Source organism: Anopheles coluzzii, chromosome 3 (assembly GCF_943734685.1).
Source record: "Anopheles coluzzii chromosome 3, AcolN3, whole genome shotgun sequence".
NCBI classification, from domain to species: Eukaryota; Metazoa; Arthropoda; class Insecta; order Diptera; family Culicidae; genus Anopheles; species Anopheles coluzzii.
The window spans coordinates 7,882,459-7,896,392 of record NC_064671.1 but is presented as its reverse complement, the minus strand read 5'-3'; the positions used below and the strand labels follow the sequence as shown (position 1 = coordinate 7,896,392).

Below are 13,934 nucleotides of genomic sequence, written 5' to 3'. Positions count from 1 at the left end.
TCACTTTGAGCGTTTTATTTATAACAAAACGCATCCTTTGCGCACCGCGTTTGCCCTGATTGGTCAACTGTCGCCAAGAGCCGATGCCAGCTTGCAGATGCTGCTTCATGTTGTGCTCATCTTTCTCGGTGTCTTTGCTCTCTCTGTGTGTATTTCCCCCAAAAATAAAATAAAACGTTCTTCGCACACCAACAAAACCTGTTTGTTCGACAATGTAGGAGGAAAACTCGTAAAAATCGCTGCTCACAGTTCCAAAATTAACTTCGAAAATATGGTTTTTTAACCTCCCCATTCCCCTCAATTCTCCAATGTATTAGATTGGTGTTTGCCTTGATGCCTGGTGTGGGGTTGTCGAGCCAGATGGATGGATAAGAAGAATGGCGACAAAATTTGCGATGAAATATAAGTTTTAAACGATTCTACTCGAATTTTAAAATTTAACTCTTGAAATAAAAACAAAAACTCGTATTCAATTTCAAGCATTTTAAAGCCAATGATATCACTAAGAGTGAATCTTTGTTTACCTCTCGCTAGTGCTTGAATTCTACTCTTCCGGAAGCGAGTAAACAACAGCAACGTTCGCAGTTTGCAGCAAACCGATCAGAACGTTGATCCCTAGCAAGCCATGCTGAAACACAAACAAACCTGAACAAAAAAAACACACTGAAGACGATCCTCTTTTTCATGCTTCATTTTTATTTTTTTCTATTTGTTGGTCAGCTTCCAGACATTCCAGAGCGATATTCTGACTCTGCTAAGGAATATTTAAATTTCAAAAGATATTTTCCACTTCCCTTCTTCTGTACAAGACCAATAAACTTTGTGCAAAATACAAAACCCCCCCAAAAAACTGGAAATGAAGCACTACACTACCGAAAAGCTCCTACAGTGAACAAGAATACGACTACAAACAATAACAAACAACAACAAAATCCGCATTTACAACAGGTTTGTCTTCTCTTCCTATCAGCACGATCACAATGATCACCAGCACAGGGTAAAAAAGCCCCCTGAACAAAGCGTTGAGCTAAGAAGAAGGCAAGCCTGTACGGCAAGGTTGAGCATCTTCCACCCCTATCTTGCTTGGGAAGGGTAGTAGGATAGGCGAGGGGGCTTCGTGTAAGGTTTTCACTTAAAAGTCTCATCAATAAACGGAGTAAAGCGGATAGGACGGGTACGGGCGGAAAGCGGAAGAATGCCCGCTCCAAATAGTCCGTTTTTTTCGACTGCTTTTCGAGAAGTTATTCTTCCCACTCGGCGTATGCAAAATGGTTGTCTTTGCCCGATTCCAACGCATGCGAGAATACGTTGACACCCATACTGTCACAGCCGCCCGGAGGAGGCTGGAGGGTTCGTGTTTTTTTGTTTGTTATTCTTTCTTCTTTTTTTTTAATTGATCTTGAACCGTTTGAAGGAAGATGCAAATTAGCTCGATCGTGTCTCACTTCAGCTCATGCGTGTTCGTGCTCTATCTTTATGGTTTTCTTTGTTTTTTTTTTTTTTGTTGGGGTGGATTTGACGGCGTTTTTTGACCCACACTCTTCCCACCAACAGCGTAGAAGATGTGCGGGAAAAAGCTAGACTGAGAACCCACTATCAACATCACTTTTACACACACATCTAACCTCATATCAGTAGAGCTGGTCGGAAAGCCCGTTTGGAAATTGAGAATTTCAGGAGAAGGGAGCGCTTCATATAAAGCCATCTACCGCAGAGCCAGCGTTCTATCGTTTCGGTTTACTGCGCTGGATAAGGTGGGTTGTGTGTCCGTGTTCGTCCGCTCGTTTTGGCTGCTGTTGTAGAGTGCTGTTTCCCTTACCGAGTGCGTTTCCGAATTTTACAGTATCCCACAGACGATGAAGGTTGCCCTTTGCCTGCTTGCCGTGGTGGCCGTCGGCCTGGCCAGGCCACAAAACTACGTCCAAGAGGACTTTAACAAGGTGTACCAGACCGCCCTGCAGCGGGGCTTCGTCCGGCCGGACGAGACCCTGCTGACCGGACCGGTGCCCGTCCCGCTCGTCAACCAGCTCGAGAACGTCCCGTTTGATCAGCCCGTTGCGATCAACCAATTCGTCCAGCTGGTCCCGAATGCGCCCGAGGTGTTCCCGCCGCTGCAGCGCAGCGTGGATGACGCGCTCGTCCGTGCCCGAAATACTCCCTTAACCCCGCAGGAGCGAGTGTTTTAGTTTCGCAAGGATATATTTGACATCTGCAAACCGTTACCAGGACAACGAGATGGACCAATTCAACTGAATTAAGCAGCATTACCCACACAATTCTCACCCGTTCACCATCGTGCAATGGTGTGCGCTGTGTTGGTGTGTGTCTAACGTGTGGATATTACTATTCTTAAGAGCATTAGAACTTTAAATTGCTGGCTTCTTCTACCGGACTATTTCCGGTAAAAAAGAGAGAGAAAGAGAGAGAGAGAGAGAGAGGAGAAAAAACAAAACCAAGTGAAGCCGAACCCAAGGGCCGAATGCACCTCTCTGGAAACCATCTCGCGCAGGGCGCATTCTAGTGCAACGACATCTCGGTACGAGCGCGCCGCTGTGCTGTGCGTCTGGGCTCTGGTCGGTTGTGTTCACTGGATAGCATCAAAGATAGTGTATACTAGCAGGGAAAATAAATGTATTTTAGTTGTTACTGTACGTCGATCGTATGTTTTGTATGTCTCCTTCCACCACCACGCTGAACTCCGAACGAACTGCCTGTTTGGATGGAACATCTTTTGATATTCGAATTTCAATGACGCTTTAGCTCGTCTCATGGACGCGTAAGATAATGGCGCTGAATGGTTCCTAATCATCGGCAGCATCCTATTGTGGTGGTTGCTCTTCAACTTAATCAGCCATATTTAGCTTCAACAACAGCGATCTATGCCTCAAGTTGTGGCACTGATTATGGACGATGGTGGCATCCTTAAGTCGGACAGCACATATTTTGCCCTATATTGTGACTTTCAGGCTTCCTGGACAGCTGTTTAAACCACTTTTCGCATGCCTTTGAGGATAGTCTTTAGTTAAGCTCCTGCAAGAAGAAAAAATCAGGCCAATATCTTAGAAATCTCCCAAAACGGCATAAAATTAAGGTCCCCCGAAAGTGGGACAGTGTCTATTCCTTTAAAAAAGACGGGGTAGCTTGCAAATATTGGCCAAAATTCGACGATAATGTTTGTCAACATCCTGTATTTGTATTGTGTAACTATAAAGAACATCTAAGAATAGAATACAAGTTATTCCTTGGTTTATTATGAGTTTTTTTAGATATCGGCCTGATTGTTGGAACTAGTATGGTCCTGATCCATATGTGACAGCAATATTCCTAATCGTGTTTTGAGCAACTGTCCAGGAAGTTAGCAAAATTAGCAAATATTTGGGATAGTGCATAATAACAATTTGGGGCATAACTTGAGCGTGCCACCACTGTATATTCCTAAGCGAAATACATCACAATAGCGTTTTCTTGTTACAATCCACCAAAGGAAATGATCAGGATTTAAATACCTTTCGAACGAAGATCCTTACTATGCAAACTTAAACAGTGAAAAGAGGGGTAGCATCAACAAAACTAACTGTAAGGCCTTTATAATGAAAGAAAAGCATATTTTAAAACGCAAAGCTTAAGCAACGTTTTACAAACATTTCCTGAAAGAATACAATTATTAACAGAAAAAAGAAGAAGCAAGATCACAAAAGCTCTCTTCTTATGGAAAACATCTCCAAGCTTTAGGACCAAGAAGTAAACAACGAAGCAGCTGAGCGAACCGTTTATGGCATGCTGCGATGAAGACGATTTAGAACAACCGTCTGTACTAAAACAGACTTCGGCACACCACGCATTCTTGATCACGTTCTGATTCTGATTGGATGACTGGGAAAAGTACTTCCTGAAGGATTCAATGCACATTGTCTTTGGCCTATCGCGTGTCGTTTATCGCTCTTTCTCTGAATTGGTATTACTTGTTGAACATATTTTCCCAACAGCACATCAATCTCGCAACCCATCCGAATCTTGCTAAATTGCCGTCTAAATTTCGATGTCATCCACCACGGTAGCAACCGTTGCAAACAGCTACCGTGCTGCTTGGATTAAACAATCATCGATCAAACGAAAAGGTTTAAAAAACGCCCCTATGCACAACTTGTTGAATTTGTCACTTAAACATCAATGCCATCGATCATCCGCTGGTGCCAATTTAGCACCATCTCTCTCCGGTGTTGGTCTCTCCAGGCAGGCAATATAATCCCCCCCTGGAGGAAACCTATTCCAGGAGCTCAAGTGTAGTATGATTCATGAAAGTGAACCTTCCATCTTGAGGTGGTGAGCTTTGCGCGATTTTTGCTTAGGATTTGCTCAAGCAGGAAATGTAGCGCTGTCGAAAGCTTCTTAACGTGCTCTTGCAGTTGAAGTTACTATGAAGGAGCTCTTCCAATAATCTAATTTTATTGGTTGTTGGACCTTTTTTTCTCTTTGGAACAGCAATGAAGAACGAATCGGGTGTTACAGCAAAAGAGGCTCACGACTTCGTTTCGTTTCCCAAAACCTATGAGGCTCTAAGGCAAACGATCATTAGCATCCAAATGGGTCGTAGAAGAAGCGAGGGACGAGACGGGCGTGCGCGATGCGACGAAGGTGTCTCACCTGATGAAATGGGGGAAGAAAAAACAAAACTACAAACATAAATATTCATCCCCCTTCGGCCAGCAAGCAAGAAAGCCTGTGGAGCATCCAGCACATCAAGACGACGACGACGACGGGCAGCACCGGCTGGCGGGTAGCACTAGGGATAGCACCCTCCACCAAGCCACCGGGCTAGCGCGCAGACACGATCGACTGCAACACACCTCCCCCCTCGCACATAGTAACGCGCATCGGGGTGGGGATGGTAGATATAAAACCGAACGTACCGTTGGCGCCAACACTTTAATCGTTGCCCGGCACCGTGCGCCATCACAACCAGCATCTACGTCGCTCGCTCGATCGCTACGATCCGTAGGACTTTCCCAATTTCAGGTACGTATCAGCTTTTGGGGAGGCTCAGTTTGGGTCAGCACCGCTTCAGTGTTTGGGGGGATAACGTTTAAGTGGCGACTGGACACAAACCAAAGGTGAAGTTAACATCAGTGCTAACCCGGACAGTGTGCTGCATTTTGCTTGCTTCAGAAAGTTGATTAATGGACAGTTTTTTTTCTGGTGTGAGCCCGCGGGGAGGACTGAGCGCAAAAATCAACCTAAGCGTAATGCCACACGGATCGACCCGGGAGTTCGTGCCGTTTCCCGCAAGAAAGCTCAATGCCATCGAAAGTGAAATTGTTAATCGCGTTCAGGGAAGGGGAATCATGGGAGGGCTGAACCAGGCTGAGGTTAGTGTGAGCAATGGAACGGCCGAGAAGCTGAGCAGCAAGCGAAAAGGAAAAGGAGCCTGTGATGGCCACTCTGTCACGATCGCGAGATGAAAGGAGCAAGAAAAACACTCACCAACCTGGTGCAGAAGGGCAAAGACGGCTGGACCGGGTCGCGATCGCCGAAGGAAACACACAGGTTTTTCGGAGACTCTCGGTGTGTGCTTGAATGTGTGTGTGTGTGTGTGTCGATGTGCGCTGGTGCCTCTTGTTTTTTGTAACTGATGATCGGCAAGCTGTGCGATGACTCCCCAAGCGGGTCTCGAACGCTCGATTACGAAACACGTTGTTGTTGGCGTCTCGCCCTCACCCCCAAAGTTGTTCGATCACCCAACACAGCTCGAGTGTTTCGGTGCAGCCCGGCGGGGATGATCAGTTTCCTTCGAAGAACCCTTCATTCGTAGATCTTGTCTTCAGGGGGAGGGAGGGGGGGGGGGGTTTCATCTCATTAAGCGAATTTCGAAGAAGAGAGCAGTAAGAAAAACACAGCCATTAACTCCAACCCTTCATTTCCCAATGCTTTGGGTTTCAACTCCACAGGTCTCACCATGAAGGTTGCTATCTGCCTGTTCGCCCTCGTTGCCCTGGCCGTGGCCGCGCCCCAGCGCGACGGTGGCGCCCTGACCGATGAAGCCATCCGGCAGGCCCAGTCCCAGCAGCTGATCCCGCAGGACGCCCAGATCCAGGGCGTGCAGCAGGGCATTCAGGTGGCCGCCCTCGAGTCCGTCCCCGGCAGCCAGCGCGTCGATCTGTTCCAGCTGCTCGGCGATCAGGTGCCGCGTGAAGTCATCACCAACCTGCAGTCGCAGGTCGATCAGGTCGGCCAGGTCTAATCTCCAATCTGTCCCAACCTTTCCGTCCACCCTTGTTTTCGTCCCTTCTGCTAAACGAATGATTCGACGGATGTTAAGGCCGTGTTGGATCTCGTTGGAAGTGACGAAGACGCAATGTTCTAACTGCCTGAAGTGCTGGCTATTCTTCCACGAAGGTGCCACCTACAAAGCTGTCTAATGTTTAAGACACACTTTTCTGTACCGACAGAATGGGCGTGTGTGTGTGTGTGCGTGCGTACGTGCGTGTTTGTTTTTTTTATTATGTTACAAATGTTGACTTTTTAAACTTAATTAGCGAGAACCAGAGAGAAGGAAAAATGACATACAAGAGAGAGATAGGAATGCGTCAACAGCCCTGGAGAGAGAGGAAGATGTACAAAAGGGATGCGAAAAATCAAGATGAAACAATAATAACAACACCGTTCAAACAAACTTTCAATGTGTTTTGTGTTTTTTTCTGTGGGGAGGGGAAGGAAGAAGAGACAGAGGAAGAAGAGGAAGAAGAGATGGTATTGTGCAAGCATTTGGCAGAAACATTACGTGATCGTACGGGGGCTATATACGGATGATTCGAGACGATGCAAACATTGGTCCATTTGCACATGCGGCCGGTACTTCAAATAGGACCTTGAACATGTCCAACTGACCGTTACTGAACAAACAGGAGCCCCCCGTCCGTCAGTGGATGTCCAAGATCTTCACACTGGTGAACTTGACCAAGGAGGGTGGATTTAATATCTGGTTTTGTTTCGAGAGGTCCCATTAGCTTAAACGTTAGCACCACAATGTCTTGCCGACGACGCTCAAATCCCTGTTCGGTGTGTTCCTGTAACTACTTTGTCTCCTATTCCATAGATCATTAGGAACGCCTATTAGACGCTGTTGGAGATCATAAACCGGGGGACACAGCTTCCAAGAAGTGTCACCGTGTGGTCACCATTTTCCAAACCACCAACCGCTTCTTTTCTTTGTCCCTCTTTTATGACGACACTTTTCGGTCTTGAACGCACCATTTATAGCGCTCAACAATCCATAAATCTTATCGCGCTTTTGTCGCTTAGCGCTGGTTCGTTGTCGAGCGTTAAGGCTCGTTACTGTGGTTTGCGTTGCTGGGAAACCACAGCTTGAAGAAGCTGGAACACTTGAAACATTGGAAACCGCTCTTAACAAACGCGCAGCTCGTTTGGATGTTGCAAAAGTGGATATGTCTTCACATTGGAACGAACCCACACTTACGGTATGTTGCAATACGGGATTCATTAATATGGAGATCGTCACCTTTTTTTCTGCAAACTATGTTTCCTTCTGTATAGCGTTCATTTCCGTATCTTCAATCTACTGGCCCCCCCATTCGATTGCTCGACCTTAAACTCTTATTTTAGCTCTACTAACACGATTACAAACGACACACTAATTTGCATTGCATTAGTGGTGAAAAACCCCCTGGGAGCAAGCTAGCTCTAACCTTTAGCTTCGCATGATCGCTTATCAGCAGGGGTGTCAAAGTGATCGCACATGCTCAAGAGGCGATGGCACAGGCTGCATGCGAAGAAAGATCACTTTCATTCAATTATCAGCATTTATCGGGATACATAGAATCAGTTTTAGATGCAAGATACTAATTTCTATTTCGAATGCATCAAACTCCTCCATGCGAGGAGAGCAAGGTCCTATTCAGCGGAACCATTCGATCGCCACTTTCTATCACTCTTTTCGGCTGATGGTGGGATGGTTGCTTGCGCTGATGCTGGCCTTGCGATGCTACCTCAACCACGTTGACACGTTGGCGGCTGGCCAGAAGGGTGGCAGTCTTATTTTTGGAGAGACAGAAGCTCAATGGGTTCACAACCAAATTACCATAATATCTTCGGTCGATCCAAGCCAAGGGCAACTCGATCGGCCACCAAAGTTCCACGCCACCATTTTCTCACCTTCACGCACCAGGCTTTGCTCCAGGTCAAAATCGACTCCACACACCTTTCACACGGTGTGGCAGATCGATGAAACTAAAAGTTTTTTTTTTTTTTTACTGGATCGCTAAGCAGCGCTCGATCGACCTACTCGATCACTTTTACATTCGGTAAGCGCCAAAGTGCTACGCGCCAAAGGTGATGGCTTTCCCCTTGGCCATGGCCAACGACCAGATTGTTCGGTGGCAGAATCGAACCAGCCGAATCAGCAGACCAGCCTCTATCGGCAGCATCTTCAGCTGCATCACGTGGTGGGCCACACGCTGGGTGCAATATTTTATGCTAATTAGTTTTCTATCCAAATGGTTCGCGCAAAGTCAAGGGAACGGGTTATAGGCGGGGGTAGGGTAATGGCAGCGGGGTGGTGCCATTGGTTCAAATTCGTTCTTTTCGTGGTAGGGAGCGCATTTGGGAGAAGCCGGGCCGGCGATAGCGATGAGCGACCGGCATATGGTGGATCCGGTTTGAAGAAGTTGTTTTTGTGAAATAAGATCTAGTTTGTATGCTAATTTTGAATCGATTTAATGGTGTATAGATCTTGCAGAAGTGATCATTTTTTGTGGAGAAATGTGTTAACTGTTGGAGCACTATTTAAACTCTGCTTAACTCATGGTTTGCCCTCTTCGATCAGATATCTTTATAACTTTAAATGATTATCGGATTATTGTAGTTCAAAATTACATTAAAATTGAACCAGATCCGGCCATGTGAGGATCACTTTCCTTTTCATTGAACACAAGCGTCATATTCTTGTTTTGAACTAAAATTAGGGAAATTTATGCAGGATATTAAGCATATTTCAATCATAAGATCAGTAAGTAACACTATAGAAGGATTAACACTTCAAACCATGTAAAATCATCCTTAAATTTAAAGTTTTGCAAATTACAGTTCAAATAAACCGTTTTCCCTTTCGTTCGCCTGCTTTGTCATCCAGCCGACTGTTGGAGGGCTGCTAAATTTCAAGAACTGAACCTGTTTATACTATCGCATGAAAATCAGACGGAAAAGATGGAGCGGGGGTGGGGGCTATTTTGACAGCACAATAAAAAACACACAAAATTCGCAACCAAAATCGTGTCGCAAGGTGCAATTCGCAATTTAATTGTGCAAAATTTGCCGTAAGTAGCCAGTGCGTATGGCGACCAAGTGTAGTCGGTGGTGTTAAATACTCTCTTAGTGAAAACGATCTGGCTCGATACGTTGTTTTCCAAAAGACTCTCACATACCCTGAACACACACACGTTTGTTAGCACGAGCAGCAACAGCAGCCACAAAACAATCGATACCAGCATTGCCTGTGTGTGGTGGCGTGTTCGTTTGGTGTGTCACAGTGTGTATCGCGCCTGCTTGCCTGCCCCGCACTCGGAACTAGGAACTAATCACGGGCCAGCACCACCACCAGTGGAGTCTATGCTATGTTGCATAGCGTTGGCAGAATCCCGCTAGCGAACTATCTGCGTTGCTGCACGTCGTCGTCCACCGGACATCTGCGCAAAGTACCCCGTGCCGGCGGTAGTCTCGGGAGCAGCCCGCTCGGTCTGCACACACCGTCGGTTGACTGCTGCTCGTTTTCCGCCAGCTCCTCGCTACTGCTCCACCACCCGCTTCCTTCTCCACCGGCCTCACCACAGCATCAACCTTCGCCCCATCATCCGCTAGCGTCAACAACGCAAGTACGGTAAGACCTTCCCATACCCCCAATGCCTACTGCGCCAGCAGCCGTGTGTGTCTGATTGACGTGACGGCTATCGATTTTTCATGCCTAATCTTAACTGCTTGTCCTTTTCTTGTTGTTTTTTTTATCTTGCCCTCCCTCGTCCCGTGGTCGGACCGAAACTAATCAACACACACACTCACACGAAACTATGACGAAAATGGGGCACTACTTGATGGCATTATGCAACGCGCCGCTGCACTCACATCGTCGCCACAGCTCCTGCTCGAACCATTCGAAAGCACCACCCCAGTCGGGCCAGACAACGATGGCGGCCAACTCGAGCGGTACGGAACCAAAGTTTACCAACCGATTGAAACAGGAGAAATCGCCCTACCTGCTACAGCACGCCCACAATCCGGTCGAATGGTACCCGTGGGGCGAGGAGGCGATCCAGCGAGCAAGGGCGGAAAACAAGCTCATCTTCCTGTCGGTCGGCTACAGCACCTGCCACTGGTGCCACGTGATGGAGAAGGAGTCGTTCGAGAACGAGGAGGTGGCCAAAATCATGAACGAACACTTCATCAACATCAAGGTGGACCGGGAAGAGCGGCCGGATATTGACAAGCTGTACATGATGTTCATTCTGCTGATTAATGGTTCGGGCGGGTGGCCCATGTCGGTGTGGCTAACGCCGGATCTGGCCCCCGTGACGGGAGGGACGTACTTTCCGCCGAACGATCGGTGGGGCATGCCCGGCTTCACGACCGTACTGACGAAGCTGGCCGGCAAGTGGTCCACGGATAAGGACGATCTCGTGACGACGGGCCGGTCGGTGATTGAGGCGATCCGGCGCAACGTCGATCACAAGCGGGCGGATGAGGTGGAAGATGCGACCAACATGGAAACGCTGGAAGCAAAGTTCAAGCAGGCGGTCAACATGTACCAGCGCAATTACGATATGGTTTGGGGCGGTTCGCTCGGTGCGCCAAAGTTCCCGGAAGCGTCCAAGCTGAACCTAATGTTCCACCTGCATGTGCAGGAACCGAAGCACAAGGTGCTGGGAGTGGTGCTGAACACGCTGGACAAGATGGCCGCCGGCGGTATACACGACCACGTGTTCGGTGGCTTCGCGCGCTACTCCGTGGACAAGAAGTGGCACGTGCCACACTTCGAGAAGATGCTGTACGATCAGGGCCAGCTGCTGTCCCTGTACGCCAACGGGTACCGGTTGACCAAGAAGCCCTCCTATCTGGCGGTGGCGGACGCCATCTATCGCTACCTTTGCAAGGACCTGCGCCATCCGGCTGGCGGTTTTTACAGCGGCGAGGATGCCGATTCGCTACCGACGGCGGAGAGTGAGGAAAAGATCGAGGGTGCCTTTTACGCGTGGACGTACGATGAAGTGAAGGAGCTATTGGGCGCGAATGGGGAGAAGTTTGGCGAACTGGGCGGCGTTGATCCGGTGGCCGTGTATGCTGCGCACTACGACGTGAAGGAGGAGGGCAACGTGAAACCGAGCAGCGATCCGCACGGCCATCTGCTTGGGAAGAACATCCTGATCGTGTACGGTTCGGTGCGGGAGACGGCGGAGAAGTTCAACACGACGGTGGAAATCGTCGAGCGTATCCTGAAGACGGGCAATGAGCTGCTGCACGAGGTGCGCGATAAGCGACCGAGGCCACATCTGGACACGAAGATACTGTGCGCCTGGAACGGGCTCGTGCTTTCCGGGCTGTCGCAGCTGGCTTGCGTGAAGGATGCACCGGGAAGGAGCGAGTATCTGGCGACGGCGGAAGAGCTGGTGAAGTTCATTCGAGCGAATCTGTACGATGTGCAGGCGAGAAAGCTGTTGCGATCGTGCTACGGTGGGGCGGAAGAGTCGTTGGCATCGTAAGTTGAATTGTTCGCAAATTCGAGGAGGAAATCTCACTGGTTTGAACGGTTCTTTTAGTGAGCGTCCCATTTACGGATTCATCGACGATTATGCCTTCCTGATCAAGGGACTGATCGATTACTACGTGGCATCGTTGGACGAGCACGCTCTGCACTGGGCGAAGGAGCTACAGGACATCCAGGATGAGCTGTTCTGGGACACGAAGCACGGGGCTTACTTCTACTCGGAAGCCAACTCTCCAAACGTTGCCGTTCGATTGAAGGAAGGTATGAATCGCCTCAGACAGTTCCGCACTGAATCGGGATTAATCGATTATTCTCTCTCTCTCCCTTCAGATCACGATGGTGCCGAACCGTGCGGTAACAGTGTCGCCGCCCACAACCTGCTCCTCCTGAGCGACTATTTCGAGGAAGAGCGGCTGAAAGAGAAAGCACGCACCCTGTTTGACTACTTCGCACACACGGCCCATTTCGGGTACGTGCTGCCGGAGATGATGTCAGCCGCCCTGCTGGAAGAGCAGGGCCGCAACACGCTGATTGTCGTCGGTCCGGAAAGCCCCGAAGCAACCGCGCTGGTCGATGGGGTGCGCGAGTTCTACATCCCCGGCATGATCATCGTGCAGCTGAAGATCGATCAGCCGGCGCACATCGTGCGGCGGCGCAAATCGCTCGACAACTTCAAGATGGTGAAGAACATGCCGACGGTCTACATTTGCCACAACAAGGTGTGCCATCTGCCGGTGACGGAACCGGAGCGGCTAACGGAAGAGTTCCAGCCGCGGTACACCTTCGACTACCAGGAGTACGAGAACTGATTTTTCGAGGCCTAAGGTTTTCCAAAGGACGTGAGTGCCGACCGTGCCGACCCATTGTATTGAGGGGGGATGGCATGGGCGGAGCGGACTTTAGCTGGAAGACTGGTGGCCGCCGCAAGGGAATCGAAATCAAGAGACACACAGGCACACACAGCCATGATATGAAGGAACGCGATAATGAGGACAATTGGTTTTATAAACGGAAGAAGACACGTGATGAAAGCGGATGAGTCGGGCGTCGAATATCAATCCAATCGGATCGATCAGGATGAAAGATCGAATATAGCAGGGAAAGGAAAGGGTGGAGTGGATAGAAGAGGATAAGTTCTCTCAACTTATGTTAAGCATTGGGGCACTATTTCGACCGCCAAAACACAGCCTCGAGACGCTGCATCACCTAATACGAGCAAAGCTTAGCTGCGTTTATCGCGTTTTTCCGTTGCTCGAGTTCTCGTTTTGTGTGTTACACGCTGACGACGACGGTTCACTATTATCCCTTGTGTACGCGCTTTGTAATTAAACGAACCACTCATAATTTGCGCCATCGGTTATAAACCGAGTAGAGTTCGCATTCCGTTTCGTGCCGTTGCGTTCCAACCCAGCCTCCCCATCCCCAGCACAGCAGGAGAAAAGGAGCCGGAGGAACGGCAAAACGGTTGTTGTGTTGTTTTCCGGTGCTCGATCGCGGTTCGCGCCTACTATTTGTTGTTGACGTTGATAATTTATTTGCTCAAATTGGTAGCAGCGTGTTTAAGTTTAGTTTTCTGACCGTGCATATTGTTGCTAATTTCGTTGTGTTGCGTTGTCACGCTTGTCGTGGAGTGGAGTCGCAGCTTGTCAAGAGTGTACACGGAATCAAAATGTTCACAATTAGATACGATCGAAAGGCAGCGGCGAAGGAGAAAACTTGTTAGCAAACAAGAAGCAAAACAAAAACGTACCGCACACATAATTCTATTGTAGATTGCGATCGCGCATAGATTGTAGGAATCGTGTATTTCGATTTTTTATAGAGCGTTTCTCGCCCATGATATGCCGATATGCTAGTAATACACAGCGCGATATATATTATTAAAGGAATCCGATTTTACTGAACTGAAGAAAAAAAAACGAACAGTCCCTTCCTTCGAAAGGTTTTATAAGAAGTAGCGATTCCAATTGTTTTTTCAACACAGATCGATTTCAAGTAATTAGAAAGAGCTTTATAGAAAAAGATACATATATGTAGAGAGATAACTAACTACACAGAGCATCACAATGTTTGTGTGTGTGTGTTTTTTAAACCCTTCTGAATCACATAATCAAAACTACAGATCAAATACTTTTGATTGCTTCAAAACCAACAAGCACACAGAGCC

General features: G+C 48.2%; 3 protein-coding genes across 4 annotated transcripts in view; all 3 read left to right on the top strand.

Annotated features, from left to right (window-relative positions):
• The window catches only part of LOC120957279 (uncharacterized), a 93,144-nt gene extending 90,493 nt beyond the window's left edge, over window positions 1-2,651 (top strand). Inside the window, exons 1-2 of one of the 2 annotated variants that reach the window (XM_040379393.2) lie at window positions 1,647-1,754; window positions 1,844-2,651. In XM_040379393.2, the coding sequence (XP_040235327.1) occupies window positions 1,857-2,186 (330 nt within the window). In that variant the 5' untranslated portion in view covers window positions 1,647-1,754; window positions 1,844-1,856 and the 3' untranslated portion in view covers window positions 2,187-2,651. Of the gene's footprint in view, window positions 1-1,646; window positions 1,755-1,843 lie in introns of those variants that run through there. The other variant, XM_049608529.1, reaches the window with a different exon arrangement.
• A 2,258-nt stretch (window positions 2,652-4,909) lies between these two features.
• On the top strand, window positions 4,910-6,670 carry LOC120959750 (uncharacterized). The gene is made up of 2 exons (XM_040383382.2): window positions 4,910-5,016; window positions 5,946-6,670. Exon 2 carries the CDS (start codon window positions 5,954-5,956, stop codon window positions 6,236-6,238), a length of 285 nt encoding a protein of 94 aa, XP_040239316.1. The 5' UTR covers window positions 4,910-5,016; window positions 5,946-5,953; the 3' UTR covers window positions 6,239-6,670.
• Window positions 6,671-9,259: 2,589 nt separating this feature from the next.
• LOC120959749 (spermatogenesis-associated protein 20) lies at window positions 9,260-13,652 on the top strand. Its single transcript, XM_040383380.2, has 4 exons — window positions 9,260-9,889; window positions 10,145-11,758; window positions 11,820-12,028; window positions 12,098-13,652. Exons 1-4 carry the CDS (start codon window positions 9,627-9,629, stop codon window positions 12,574-12,576), a joined length of 2,565 nt encoding a protein of 854 aa, XP_040239314.2. The 5' UTR covers window positions 9,260-9,626; the 3' UTR covers window positions 12,577-13,652.
• The last annotated feature ends 282 nt before the right edge of the window (window positions 13,653-13,934 follow it).

Bases quoted from the DNA above. Each gene is read 5' to 3' on its own strand.
- LOC120959750 (XM_040383382.2), top strand. From the start codon at position 5,954: ATGAAGGTTGCTATCTGCCTGTTCGCCCTCGTTGCCCTGGCCGTGGCC.
- LOC120959749 (XM_040383380.2), top strand. From the start codon at position 9,627: ATGTTGCATAGCGTTGGCAGAATCCCGCTAGCGAACTATCTGCGTTGC. The intron at 9,890-10,144 runs GTAAGACCTTCC...TCGTCGCCACAG, and splicing joins GCGTCAACAACGCAAGTACG to CTCCTGCTCGAACCATTCGA. The intron at 11,759-11,819 runs GTAAGTTGAATT...CGGTTCTTTTAG, and splicing joins GCGGAAGAGTCGTTGGCATC to TGAGCGTCCCATTTACGGAT.